At 47.0% G+C, this 13,837-nt stretch overlaps 1 protein-coding gene across 1 annotated transcript in view; it reads right to left on the reverse strand.

Annotated features, from left to right (window-relative positions):
- Positions 1–13,837, reverse strand: part of CASQ2 (calsequestrin 2) — a 69,223-nt gene that overhangs the window by 2,286 nt on the left and 53,100 nt on the right. Inside the window, exons 9-10 of the mRNA XM_006161386.3 lie at positions 2,812–2,912; positions 493–567 (exon numbers count right to left, since the gene is read on the reverse strand). Of these exons, the coding sequence (XP_006161448.1) occupies positions 493–567; positions 2,812–2,912 (176 nt within the window). The remainder of the gene's footprint in view (positions 1–492; positions 568–2,811; positions 2,913–13,837) is intronic.

Raw genomic sequence — 13,837 nt, forward strand, 5'->3', positions numbered from 1 at the left:
CTGCCCATTTCTGAAGGGGCTCGTCAGAAATGATCTGACGGCCTGGGCTGCGTAGAGGACACAGAGCAGGTTGAGTGCTGTGGTTTAAATGCCCCACCCCCATTCATGCTTGACATTTTGTTGTGACAAGATGAGGAAGGTGAAAAATGAATCCAACTATAGTTTTGAAAAGTGAGACTTTTGAGAGGAGATAATGATTTGTGTCACTAGGGCAGGCACTTCATGATTAACTCCTGGTGGGTTTACAAGGAGAGGAACTGAGACCAGAACAGAGACACACGGGCACAGATGCATACTCTCTCACCCTGTAATGTCATAATGCAGCCAAAAGATCCTCACCAGATGTGGCCCCTGGAGCTCACGTAGCCACAGTGTGAGCTAAATAAACCTCCATTCTCTTAAATTACCCAGACTCAGGCATTTTCTGCTAGTAGCACAGAACAGACTGGAACACTGAGAATGCCTGAGCAAGCCTTCCTGGGGCATACTCACATCAGTCACATTCACCACCCCGATCTGTGGCTTGAATAAGTTAATCTTGAAAGTCTTCTCCCAGTAGGCAACAAGCTGCAGCAATGAAAATGAAGATTAGACTGTAGGCAGAGGGCATTCCCTAGTAAAGCCACTATTTGTGACCGGACCTACCTGCTATCCCATCATACTAACTAGGACACCATTGGTTAAAGGTCTTCAAAACTGCCGTGGGCAGTTAGAAAAGTGAAGATTTGGTCCCAGCCCTCAAGCACATTAAATAAGCAGCAAATAAAAGTTACCCTAACATAAACTCTGAAAACATGTAATATAAAATCTTTCACAGTGGTGCTATGGTTTGAATGTGTCCCCCAGAGTCCATGTGTTGGACACATAACCTCCGGTGTAATTGCTGATGTACTGAGAGAGGAGACCTTTAAGAGGTGATTATGTCATGAAGGCTCTGCTTTCCTGAAGGAAATTGATACAGGAATGGGCTTTTTATGAAGGATGAGTCCAGCTTTCTTTCCTCTCTCTCTCTCACGAGCTCTCTCGCCCTATGATGCCTTCTCCCATGTGCTCATGCAGCAGGGAGACCCTCCCCAGCTGTGGGCCTGGCTCATGGACTTCCCAACTCTCATACCTGTGAGCTAAATGACTTCTATTGTTTCTAAGGTACCAGTCTGTGGTATTCCAAAACTACAGCACAGAGTACTTCAGAGCACCGAGTCCAGATTATTTGTAGCTCTTTTATAGTTCACTGGTGGTAAGAGAGCCAGCTCCCTCTCCCACTCTCCCAATGTACCATTTAACAATCCCTGATCTTGAGCCACTCTGCCACATGACATGGCCGGGAAAGCAGTGATGTATCATAACTGGCCTACAAGTACGAGGAGGGCATCTTCGTTCAGTCAGGCTTGGGCTCTGTGTGGACAAATCTCTGAGTTGAGCAGGACTAAAGGAGACAAGGGTGCTGTCAGGCTAAGTAAATGGAGATGGTCAGTGATAGAAAGACTCTCAGTCAGTCAAATATATGGCCTGATGGGGGCTAGCGCTATTCAATGATCCGGAAATCAGAGTAGTCTGAAGTTTTCTCCTTTGCAAAAACCAAGGCAAACATAGAACTGGCCAGGAGAACTGCAGACCATCTGCAAGCTGGTCCAGCATGCTACAATGACAGCCATGCAGAAACTAAATAAACACAGCCATACTATATGGGGCATATGGCCACAGTTCTGGTATAGCTACTCTCAGTTCGACACTGGCCTCACGCATTACGGAAGTCTCCTTGGATTCACCCACCCTCTACATGGGACTGGGTTTCTGAATCTTCGAGAGCACTAAATTCAATTTTCTCTGTTTAGGCATATTATCAGTCATGACCTATGCAACTAATGATAATTCCTAGGAGATAAAGTTATCATTTGTAACCTAATGATCACTTTCGCTGATTCACAGCAGTTAGCTCTTACCCAAAGCAGTCTATAGATCAGCCTTTGACATCACGTAGACCTAGTTGGTCTATCACATTCTAGCTTTTACTTCTCTGGCATTGTCTTTTTGTGCATATGGTAGGGATTATAATAAATAGTACCTACTTCATAAAGTGTTGAGAGGATTAGCTGTGATGAAGCATGTGAAGAATTTAGTACTGTTCCAGACATAGAGTATATTAGCTACATTCTATCTCATTTATCATTGGGTTCAATTCATGAATTATATAAAATCTGTGTATTCTTTTCAAAACTAAGCATACTCAAAGCTTTCTTCCCATTTATATTGATACTGGCAAGATTTTGGGCTTTAAGATTCCTGCACATTCGCTATATGCCAGGTCCTGAAGGGAACATGACAGATAAGATCTTGGCCTTCAGAAAGGTTACTCCCTCTCTCCACAAAGTTCTTTGCTCTATGCAAGTATGTTCATCTCTATTTTTATCCTTTTATTACTGAGTATTCAGGTTGCCTTGGAATGACGGTCCACATCCAGAAAATAGAAGAGGTTATAGGGAGGGGTAGTGAGATGAGGGGCTGCTACGGAGCTGCTGGAAGAAGGTATTCACCCAACTCACTTGAGTAGGCCTCCTGGAAGGTCCGGCCTCTGACTCCAAGGAGTGAGAACAGGAAGTCTAACCATTTCAGTGTCAGCACCAGACCATAAGGTTAATGCTGTCTGAAAAAACAAGCTCTCCCTTACTGTGTGGGGATAGCCCACTGTGTGGGCTTCTGCATGTGCCCCTACTGTCTTGTGCCCACCTTCATGCTTGAGGGTCTTAATACTAAACACAAACATGCGGTTGTGAAGACACCAGGGAAGGGGCCCTTGCCTGAGCTACTCACCAGAGGGAAGTCGTCCGGGTCGATCCACACAATGCTCAGGTCAGGGTTGTCAGTGTTGTCCCGGGCCACCTGCTTCAGGATCTCCAGGAACTCATAGCCATCTGAAGAAGGGTTCAAGAAGGTTGAGTAACCCCTACCTACACATGGCTTCTAATGTGGGATACATAGAGGCGGTGTTTCCATGGGAGTTTCTTAGGCTGTCTGGGACATACCCTCAATTTATAGGATTATTCTATAAAATGAGTCAGATGACAGTTCTGCCACAAAGCAGCTTATACAAAGGAAACAATAAACATTTTGAATGAAGAAATAAAAAGTTCACGGGGAACTGGTTGGCTTTTCACTGGAAGGCAAGCTGCATTTGTTCGTCTATATGGGAAAACTGGCCAGCCTTGAGTTAGAAAAGAGTCTGAGGGCAGAGCGCCTCCTGCCTGTGCTCACTGCTCCCGTGCTACCTCTTCAAACAGAATACGCGCCATCTCTAAGAATTCCCCTTAGTGCTTGCTCTGCGGACCGGGAACATTTAAGCCTGAATCCTGTTTTCTACCACCTGGAATTCCTAAAACTTTTAGACTAAGCGAACTTAATTCACAGTTGGTCCCATAGCTCCGAGATAGCTAACGGGGTTTCCCTTCCTTCCTGCATCTCGACATTCGTTGCCCCCAGGGGAGGGATGATTCATAAAGAAAGCAGAGACAAGTCTTATAAGCTTTAAGAACACAAGTGTTTGAGCTTTAAAGACTGGGAGCATACAATTTTTGTCAAAAGGAGAAATTGTGGAAGAACATTTAGTAAGAGATAGCATAGTCTAGACCCTGGGCACCGCTATCCTAATCCCAGTGAAAAACAGAGAAGAGTCTAGGTTCTGGCAGGTTCCTGAGGATAAACTCACGTGTCTGTGTGTGTGCACGTGTGTGTTTATTTGTGTGCAGGAGCACAGCCAGGCATGGCCGCATACACAATCTCCACAGTTTTATAGAATACCAGAGTATAAGAGACCTGGCCTCATCTCAGAATGAAACTCAGGAAAATGGAAAGATGCCAGAATCCCTTAGAGGGCCCCATGTGTGGGAGCACTAGGACAGAGAAGTCTGGCAGGAGGTCCCATGGGGTCATCTGGGCATCCAAAGAACATGGCAGAGCTGAGAGGGGAGTCCGATCTGAGGATGTCCTGTGGCTGAGGTGGAGCAGACCGGTGGGGGACCTGCTTGAAACAAGACCAGGACTCAGACACAATGACAGATTTCCCTGTAGATGACAGTGTGTCCTGTGTCCATGACCCCCACCAGATGCCCACCAAAGCCCGCTGTGCCTGGAACCCAGGAAGACTCTAGATCCCTTGGGATGGTAAGGTGGGGACGGAAGGCCTTTTGTTGTCAGATCCAGTTTCCACCATTGTGGTATTCTATTTTCAAAATGGAAATTTAGGTTCAGTTCTAAACAACAGAGATACATTCCTTACATAGCTAAATTGGTGGCCTGAAATGTACGCTTTGTGTACACACAGCTCACCAATGGCGATTTGGAGTGGCGATTGCCCTTCCTTTGCAGTTTTTCTTCTCCTGCCTGGGGTCCCCTAAATTTGAGCTCCTCTCTGTGACCTCTGGTTAACAATCCCCTCCTCTCCTGGCACGTAAATCTTTTGGCTATTTCAGCCTCTTGGTGAAGTTTCTTCTCTGCCCTTTGTCATCTCTACTACATTCCAAGCAAAATGCAGCCGATTCTTAGCTGTGAGTTGGGATAATCACTAGGGCTGCTAACTCCTGCTCGACATTTAGACTGAGCCCCCCTAAGCATTATTGCCCAGAAAGCATAGCGCCCTCTAGTGGTGCAGATCATCCTGGCATGCAGTCCCTTCCTGCAGAGATACAGGGTTGGCCTGGGTAATTTTCGACCTATGTTTGTAATTCTATTGCAAGGGAGGTTATATGATAGATGCCAGAGATCGACAGAGTTCATTTGCTTATTGTCAAGGGGATGGGAGTAGAGAAGGAGGTGAGATTACTATTTCTGCAGCTTGCAGATGTGGTTGAGAAGGTCAAGCCCCTCCAGAGATATGGGCTGCCGTGTGTGGACACCGTGGCTCCTCCTCTGGCCATGTGACTGTGGGACAGGAGATGGAAATACGCTGTTCCCTTTGTCATCTGTGGATTTATGGATTGTGATACACAGACCACAAGGGGGAATCCTCCAAGACACCTGCAGTCCCGCTGGCAGCCGCAGAGAAGGAAGGAATGATAACACGTGAGATGAGGCTGCCAGCAGTGGGGAAGATGAGAATCAGATATAGAGACCTGGACAAGACTGAAATTCATGAAGAGGACAAAATTCAGTAACACGGGCTCAAATTCAAATAGAAAGTAAACTTGAGACAAAAAAAAAAAAGAAAAAAAAAGTGATCGCATAAAGGAAAAGAAGAGACTGTTCAGGCACAAGCTCTGTAGAGGGATGAAAACCCCAGCCTAGCACACAGCTGTAGTTTTCCAATGGCGTGGGGTGGAGGGATACATAATGTTGGGATTTATAAGAAAGGAATGTCGTGTACAAGAACATACATGCTACATTCCCATTTTATATTCTAGAACAGGTTTGGAGATTTAAAAAAATCATTTCAGGAATAAAAATTGGATTTTGCAAGAGAAATGAAAGGAAGTAGAGTTTTTATGTAAATAAGAGAAGTCAAAGTGTTGCTCAATGTCCTTTTTAAGAATCTAAAAGTGTTTGTGAGAGAATGTGCCTTGCGCCTACAGAGGAGCAAGGAAAGCTCAGAAATTATTTTCAGGATCAGCAGGTGATGTGGAGGTTAAGATGCTGGATCCCACATGGCTAACTGTGTAGTTCAAGTCCCCTACATGGTACCTTGAGAATCACGCCAAGCGCGTATGTGCCCAATATTTTGAGAGGAGAGTGGAGGAGAAGGAATGGCAAAGAACCACCTGGGAGGTGATTTCTCAGTTTCCCTCTCTCTATGTCACTCTCTCTATCTCTGGTGAGCACATGTATCCTATAGAAAACAAACAAATAAAAAACCCTAACAAAAATTTGCAGGGGACCAGCAGTTGGTATAATGACTATGTTGCTGGACTCCCATGTGTTCTACTGCGGTTTGAGTCCCGGACCCAGGGGCTTGAACTCACGCCAGGCATGTGTGTGTGCATGCCCAAGATCCCAAACGGAGAATGGAGGAGAAGGGATTGTGGCATGGCCACAATTTTTCTTGCTTTCTGTCTCTCTGTCTTTCTGGCAAGCACACGCACCCTATAGCAAAAACCCTCCCCCCCAAAGAAAAAGTTTGCAGAATAAGTTCACAATGCCGACTTTAAAGCTGGAGATGGTTTATCTAGGTCCAAAGGCTAGATGACTGACTTTCAGGGTGATGGATCCTATGTTTATGTCCCTGGACATATTTTTTTTTTAAAAAAAGAATTATTTTATTTAACTTTATTATTTATGTTTAATTTGACCAGAGAGGGACAGAGTGAAAAGAGAGAGAAGAGGAAAGTGAGAAAGCAAGCCACCAGCTCTGGGACTTGAACCATGGTCGGCGATGTGGGAGTGTTCAGCATCCTAACCACCACGCCACCTGCTGGCCCCTCCCTGGACATTTTTAATGACAGAACAGAGTCCCTTCTTCAGAGAGGCAGCTCAGTATGACTCATGCATGGATGAGGAGGCAAATGGCCTTGGTCCAAATACCGGTGTACATAGCATGACTTAGGGCAAGTTATTTAACATCTGGTTTCCTCGTCTGTGAAATGGGCAGGACGACAATCCAGTGCCTGCTTCAAAGGGCAGCCGTGAATTAAAAGAGCCAGTATGTCTGAAGCACTTAGGGCCTGGTTCAGAGGTTTATCCATTACCTTTCCTAAAGGAGCTGACGTTCTTATGTCTAAGCACAAAGAAGCTGGATAGAATTTCCTAAACCTGCCCATTCGTCTGTCCATTTAACACACACATATTAAGTAGAGTGATCTGGGACCCGGAAGTGGGCTAGAGACTCTCAGACTTCCATTTTAGAGAGGATATGCTCACAGAAAACTGTACTGCGGGCAGCACGTCAGCTCCTCTGGTCTCCCATTGCTGGCTGTGTGGCTGGAGGCGTGGGGATGGCTACGCCAGCTGGTGTGACTGAAACCTCTGTCTCAATAACAGGGTTAGCGCAAGTGTTAACTCTTTGTAAGGCTCGAGCTCACTCGGATACTCCTGACTCAAGGCTTACAATCCTCAAAGAGGCTCTGTCTTCCATCTCCAGCCTTGAGTATAGACCTGTCTGGAGGATTCTCACTCATCTGGGAAAACCAAGTTAAAGCAGCTTAACTAGTCTCACATCTATACAGTGGCTAAAATGGTTAAGTTACAAGTTTAACTTCCTCCTAAGGAGAGCTTCTGTTTCTTTGTAAGACAGGCAGGTGCCCCAGCAAAGGCAAACACCCACTGTAGCTCGGTGACCGGGAAGGCAGGTAGACTTTTGCAATTCAGTGTTAAGCAGAAGACTGGTTCATAGTTGGAATTACATGATTGAGTTTAAAATGGATAAATGTTCCCTTTTAAGATTGTTACAGAAGGAATAACCCAAAATCCAAAAAAGAAAAAAGAAAAAAGTAGGAAGAGAAAAAATAAGGAATATTTTCAGAAATGTATAGGCTGAAAGTTATTTAGACACAGCACCTAGAGGACTTTCTCTGTGGTTAGTAGAAAAGTACCACTTCTCTAAGCCAAAAAAGAGTCTCCAACATTTTTCATATCCAGACAGGTAAGTAGCTCCCACCTAAAACATTTGTCTGTTTTTTCTCTTGTCCGTGTCTAGATCTGAGACCCTCTGACCTTTCTAAAGACAGACTATAGAGCTGACCATCCTAACAGTCAAGAATCTTTCCTTTGCATCCACCTGAAATTTCCTTTTTTTCATAAGAAATTCATTTCCCAGTTTCTTCCTTTGAGAACATAAGACATTGTTCCTTAAAGGCAGGAAGCCTATCATCATGCCATTCTAAACTGTTTTGAGTATTTATGGGGTTCTTACTGGGTACTGAGTACTTTTGCAGTTAATCTTCACATCTAATCTTAATGAAGGATCAGACCATTTTAAAGATGGCATTGAGGCACCGAGAGCAAAAGTGACCTGTCCAGTATCGCGTGTAAGCAAGTGTAGTCAGGAGTCGAACTCAGGTCTTCAGTCTCACGCCTCACCCATTCCCAGGCGCTGTCTTCTCTCCAAGGTCTCAGCACTCCCACCAACATGGCTGCTCTTCCTTGCTCAGGTTTGGGCTTGAGATCCTCAAGCACAGCGCGAAACTCTCACATCTGGAAGCCGGGGCTGTGGTGCTGGGGAAGCCACCCAAGGGTGCCGCCTTTGTGCTGTGGGCTGGCTCTGCCTTTCCCATGAAGTGGTCAGAACAGAGCCCCTTCCTGACTTAAACCCAGAAGCTCAGTCCTCCCCACCCCACTAGAGCAGGTTGTAACCTCAGTGAGGGCTTTGCCTGGCCCTGGAGTCTCAGAGAAGGACCTAAATAAAGAGGAACCTGGAGCTGTGAGAACTGCAACTCCTTCCCTGCCACACAGGCTCCAAGTCCCGAGAGTCCATGACCCAGGGTGAAGGGATGCGTGTTCAGCTAGAAGTTTTCCCACGGCAAACCAGTGGCCTCTGGGAATCACAATTTTGTGGGAGGAAAAAACCGGTGATTATCCTCTCCTGCTTCCCTGGCAGGGACTGGTGGGAATAAGCCTGCCCCAAGCCCTGGGGGACCAGTTCCAAGCCAGCCACTGTCATTTCTGGAGCCAGGTCCCCGTTCTGCAGAAGCAAGTGATCTTGGACCAAGCAGTGGTGCAGGAACAAACAGGCCTACTGTGCACTGTCCACCCTGCCCTTGCCTCCCATCTTCGGGACCCCAATCCTTAGGGTGCTGGCTGTATTCTTTCCACAAAGGAACCCTCCCTGAGGCCAGGTCGCAGGAAGTCATGGGACCTGGGATCTCTGCTCTGGGAAGAGCTGCCTCAGTTAGGGGGAGCTAAGCTTCTAAAGCGGGGTCCTGCCATTGCTTATATAGCCAGTAGACCGACAGATGGCAAGGGCTGGCTGTATGCAGCGTGAAGGCTGCATCTGAAGAGGGCACCAGGTCTGAATTTGAAGACCTTACATGGTCATTTAACCTCTCTGGGACTTCCATTCCCTTCTCTGAAAATGGACAGAACAGCTGTCTCATTGCCTCATGGCCTCGCTGGTAATAAGATATTATTATTGTTGTGTGTAGATGGTGACATACATCCAGAAGTTCCAATAAAGCTTTTCTCTGTCTTCTCCCCCCCACACACCCCATCCACCTTTTACTTGTTTTAAGTTTTCTTTCCATTGCGTTCATCCTTCATGGATGGGAAGAGTTCCTTTTTATCATCAGGCAGGTATGTTTGGAGTATGCACAATGTCTCAGGCCAAGGGCCAGGTGCTGAGAAACAAAGGTGTCTAGGTCAGGGGACCACCCTTGGGCTCTTTCTCCGAACGTCCCAGCCAATGGCTCCTCTGTAAGAGTGGAGCTCTCAGGAAGCAGCCTGGCATCTGACCCTGGGCCCTCTGGGAGCCTCAGGAGGACAGAGAGGCCAGGAGCTCTCCTGTAAGATAAGAGCTGCTGAGAAATCACCTTTAGAGGAGGACGGTCACCTAGCACGGGGGCCATTGTGTGGGCCCCACAATTCTGAGACGGCACCGAGACGTCCAAGTCCTGACCTTAGCCCACCTTCTCTGCCCTGTGTTCTCCTGGCCCTGGGGTCTCGGGATGGGAAACGAGTCAAACGATACATTTCTGTGGTGGAGAGACGCATTAGGCGGAGGTTACAGAGCCAAGACTTGGGGCTAGATGGCTGGGCTACAACCCCAGTTCTACCACGCATTGGCCATGGGAGTTGAGGACGACGTTTAACTCCCCTGTGCCTGTGTTTCCTCATCTGTCCTCTGAGCGAGATGACGATGATAGTACCTATCACACAGGTTGTCGTGAAGACTCAATGTGGTTAACGTGTTAAATGCTTGGAACAATGCTTAGCACGTAGCAAGAACCAAATGTTACGTTTGAGAAACCAGATTTAAATTTAAAAGCTCACAAAGAAACAGTTAGTGTTCCTATTTGAGACAATGGGTCTCACAAACCTCTGACAGAGCCAGTCAGTGGCGTCACAGTGACGTGAGGCTCAGTGATACTGCGCTCACACGGGGAGGTTCTGCCTTCACATGCCGGGGCCTCCCAGTACCCACTGGGCACATGTAAGCTTGTGATCTGGGCTGACCGAGGCTGGGGGTGGATTGTGCTGTGGAGACCCTGCTAGGGGTGCTATTTGTCTCTCTCCCTGTCTCTTATAGAAGAATAAATAAATAAACATCATCATTATTATTTTTTACAAGAACCCGAGGCAGTCAACGCTCAGGTGCAACTGGACGTGGAGATGTTCATTTCACACGTTCTGTTCCACACGCACCGACAGCGGCCTGTCCTTGTGTCTCCAGCTTGTTAGTGCTAATATTCCCAGTGCCCTTGGAGGATATCCATCCTGCACGCACTCATGTAGAAATGCTGCTTGGCAAACCTTTCATCAAGTGCTATAAAGAAGATGTCAGACTGAGGCAGACACATCTGGGGGTGGCAGGGAAGAGAGTCATTCATTTTCAAACCTGTCAAACAAGCAGCTCTGGTCTGCACTCTCAGCACGGTAGCTGGAGGAAGGAGGGCCTCAGCACCAGGGAAGGCGCAGGAGAACTGTCCTTCCCAGGCAGGCCTGCCTGCGGGCAAGGAATGGGAGTTCACAGCTCGAGAGACTAGTCTTGTGTCCAGGGCTAGGAGAGCAGACACAGCCCCCAGGGAGGGCTGCCTGCCCTCAGCTTCCTGCAGTGTGAGCACAAGCTCTTGCTGTGAATGCTGGAATTGCTAAATAAGTCTGCAGGAGGCCAGGTCACTGGGTTGCTGCTGCTGTATAATCCTAGATTCCAAATGTGGGTGCTTCCAGGACAAAGTCAGACTTGTCCTCACTCCCTGGGGTCTCACCTTGCAAGTGACTCTGCTCCTTCACATTTCCCTGGAGCCTTCCCCTGCTCTTCCTGCTGCTGCCCCCTCCCTGCCCGAGCCCCCTTCTCAATTCTGTTGCAGCAGCATTGCACATGCTCAGAGCTGGCAGCTGTCTGGGGCATTGTTAGGAGGCGGTGTGAGCGGGTGGATGGTGTCCACAGGAGCCCTAGGGAAATCAGAACTTGCTTTTCTGCTGTTCCTGTAACCCTATAATCCTGAGCACACCACTGAACTTCTCTGGGTCTCCATTTTCTTGTCCTTCAAATGTTGGATGTAGAGGTGGTGGTGGACAGCAGAGAACGAGGAAGGTGGACTGAACGATCCTTGGATGTCATCGGGGCAGTAACCCCGAGTGACATGGAAGTCTGTAGCCTGGCCTTGTGGTTACAGCTATGGGCCTTCCCAGCCGGTTAACCTCTCAGCCTCAGCGTTCTCAGTCGTCAAATGGGAATAAAGGCCGTATCTCTCTCATGAGGTTATGTCATACAAGCACACAATAAGTGACCATCTTTATCACCTTCATCATACCATGATGCATCTGTAGAGCGAGAGCCTGCTAGATTATTAATCTTATCTTAATGCAGTGAGTGATTTGGGCAAATGATTTCACCCAAAAGTCTCATTCTTCTCATCTGACACTGGAATAATAATAATCATGCACAGATGACAGACTGCTTTAGGGACTAAATGAGATCATCTTCATAAAGCTCCCAGCACAGCTCCTTATCACTGTTAGCTCTTTACAGAGAACTGTATTATTTTCTGGATGAATGACTTCCTCGGGCGGGTGGTAGGAGTTTGGTTGGGGAAATAGGCTGTCTAACTTGTTAGCAAGAGCAAAGGTATCCAAGGAACCGTGTGCAGGAATGAAACTCCCCGTCCTGCAGCCAGACCCCCAGGAACACCTCCGTGCCTGCAGGTAAATCACTGACTAACCACGCAGTCAGGGAGTGTCCCAGAAAAGCCTTTCCCTTTCCCTTCCCCAGCCTGGGAGGCAAGCTCCTCCCTTACAGACCTAAGAGGCTTCCCGAGCTTCTCCCCTCCCCCACCACGCCCTAAACCCAGTGCATGGCTTACAGCTTCCCAGTAACAAGTCCCAGCTTGGGCTGTCCTGGAGAAAATCACATCTTTGGGCTGAGGGATATTTGTGCAGGGAGGAGGTGGAAGTGGTTTCAGGAGCTTGATTCATTACAACAGCAATCTCGGTCAAACTGGTTCCTGCAACTTCGAGGAGGCCTCTTTATGCCATTGTTCTAGGGAGCCAGACAGGCCTCCCCACAATCCTGGAGGGGACAGGCAGGGCGGGGAAGGAAGCCCCCTGGAGTCTGGCCAGCAGCTGCTGCCCATGGCTGCTTTGTCTCTGTCCACACAATGCCAGGGACCCCATTCTGTTTGACTGTGGTTTGTAAACCATTGGCAACTGGCTTCCATTGCTATTTGCTCCTCCAGGGGAGAGAAGTGGCCAGAATCTGTGGGAAGAAGCTGAGACCACGCTGGCTTTTTATTTTTGGACGTGGATTAGATCTCCTTGAAGTTTTTCAAAGGCTGAAAATCTATGATGGGAAATCTAGCCTGTCAATACACATTCAAAATATGTACTGAGAGTGAGGAAAGTTCTCAGGTGAATTTGGTTTTGCTATAATGGAATTTCGTTGTCTAAAAAGAAATGAAGTACTGTTACAGGCTACGTAGTGACTACACCTTGAAAACATCCTGCTAAATGAAAGATACGGGACATCAAAAGCACAAATCCTATGAGTCCATTCCAGTGACATGCCCCAAGTAGGCTAATGTATGCCAAACACAAAGGTCACACTATATGGTCTTCTTTATATGAAATGTCCAGATTTGGCAAATCTATGGAGACAGCAAGTTATTTTAAATATTTTTAGACAGATTTTTATTATAGGGCATGTGCGCTCGCCAGAGAGACAGAGACAGAAAATGAGAAATCACCCCTCCTCCCCCCAGGGAATAGCCATGCTGCAATCCCTTCTCCTCCATTCTCCTCTCTTGCACACACACACACACACACACACACACACACACACACACATGCCTGGTGTGAGGTTTAAGCTGCCAGTTCTGGGACTTGAACTGGGGTCACCTGGGTGGGAGTCCAGTGACGTAACCATTATGCCATCTGCTGGTCTCAAGGCAGTAAGTTACTAGTGTTTGCCAGGGGTGGGGAATAGAGGAACAGGAGTGACTGCTAAACCCTTTTGATGTGATGAAACTGTCCTGGAACTAGATGGTGGTGAGGTTCACATAACTTTGTCAACATACAACAAACTGCGAGTCATATACTTTAAAAAGGTAAAGACTGGCCCAGCAGCTGACATGGAGGTTAAAGCAGCTGGATCCCATGGGGCGACTAGTTCAAGTCCCAGTCACGGCTTGAAAATCACCCCAGGTATGTGTGTATGTGGATGCCCAAAATCCCAAGAGGAGAAGTAATCGTGGTATGGTCATCCCCCCGGAGGTGTTTTCTCACTGTCTCTCTCTTTCTCTGGTGAGTGCATGTGCTCTATAGGAAAATTTAATAAATAAAGACAAACAGGAAGAAAAGGGTGAAGATTATGGTATATAGATTATATCTTAATTTTTTAATGGTATAATAAAAAACTTAGGTGTTTATCTGTAAGAAACTATGGAAGCTGACAATGTATTGCCCAAAATTAATTAATTAATTAACTAATTAATTAAAGTAAGCTGGTCTGACAGTGAATAGTTTTGGGGCTTAGTCAACTGACTAATCATCTGCCCAACCAATATTTCTTGAGTACCTACCAGGTGTTCAGGCACTGTGTCAGAATCAGATATATATTGATGAACAAGGCGATATGTTCCTTCATGACCTGCCACTGTGTTCTCCCAGGAAGTTTGTTTAACTTCTCTGAGCCTCTATTCCCTAGGCTGTCCCAAAAGGACAAAAGGCTGAGAAGCAATTGGAGGTCATATCTAAACCTTTCCCT

Source organism: Tupaia chinensis, unplaced genomic scaffold (genome assembly GCF_000334495.1).
Source record: "Tupaia chinensis unplaced genomic scaffold, TupChi_1.0 Scaffold138517_1, whole genome shotgun sequence".
In the NCBI taxonomy this organism is placed as follows: Eukaryota; Metazoa; Chordata; class Mammalia; order Scandentia; family Tupaiidae; genus Tupaia; species Tupaia belangeri.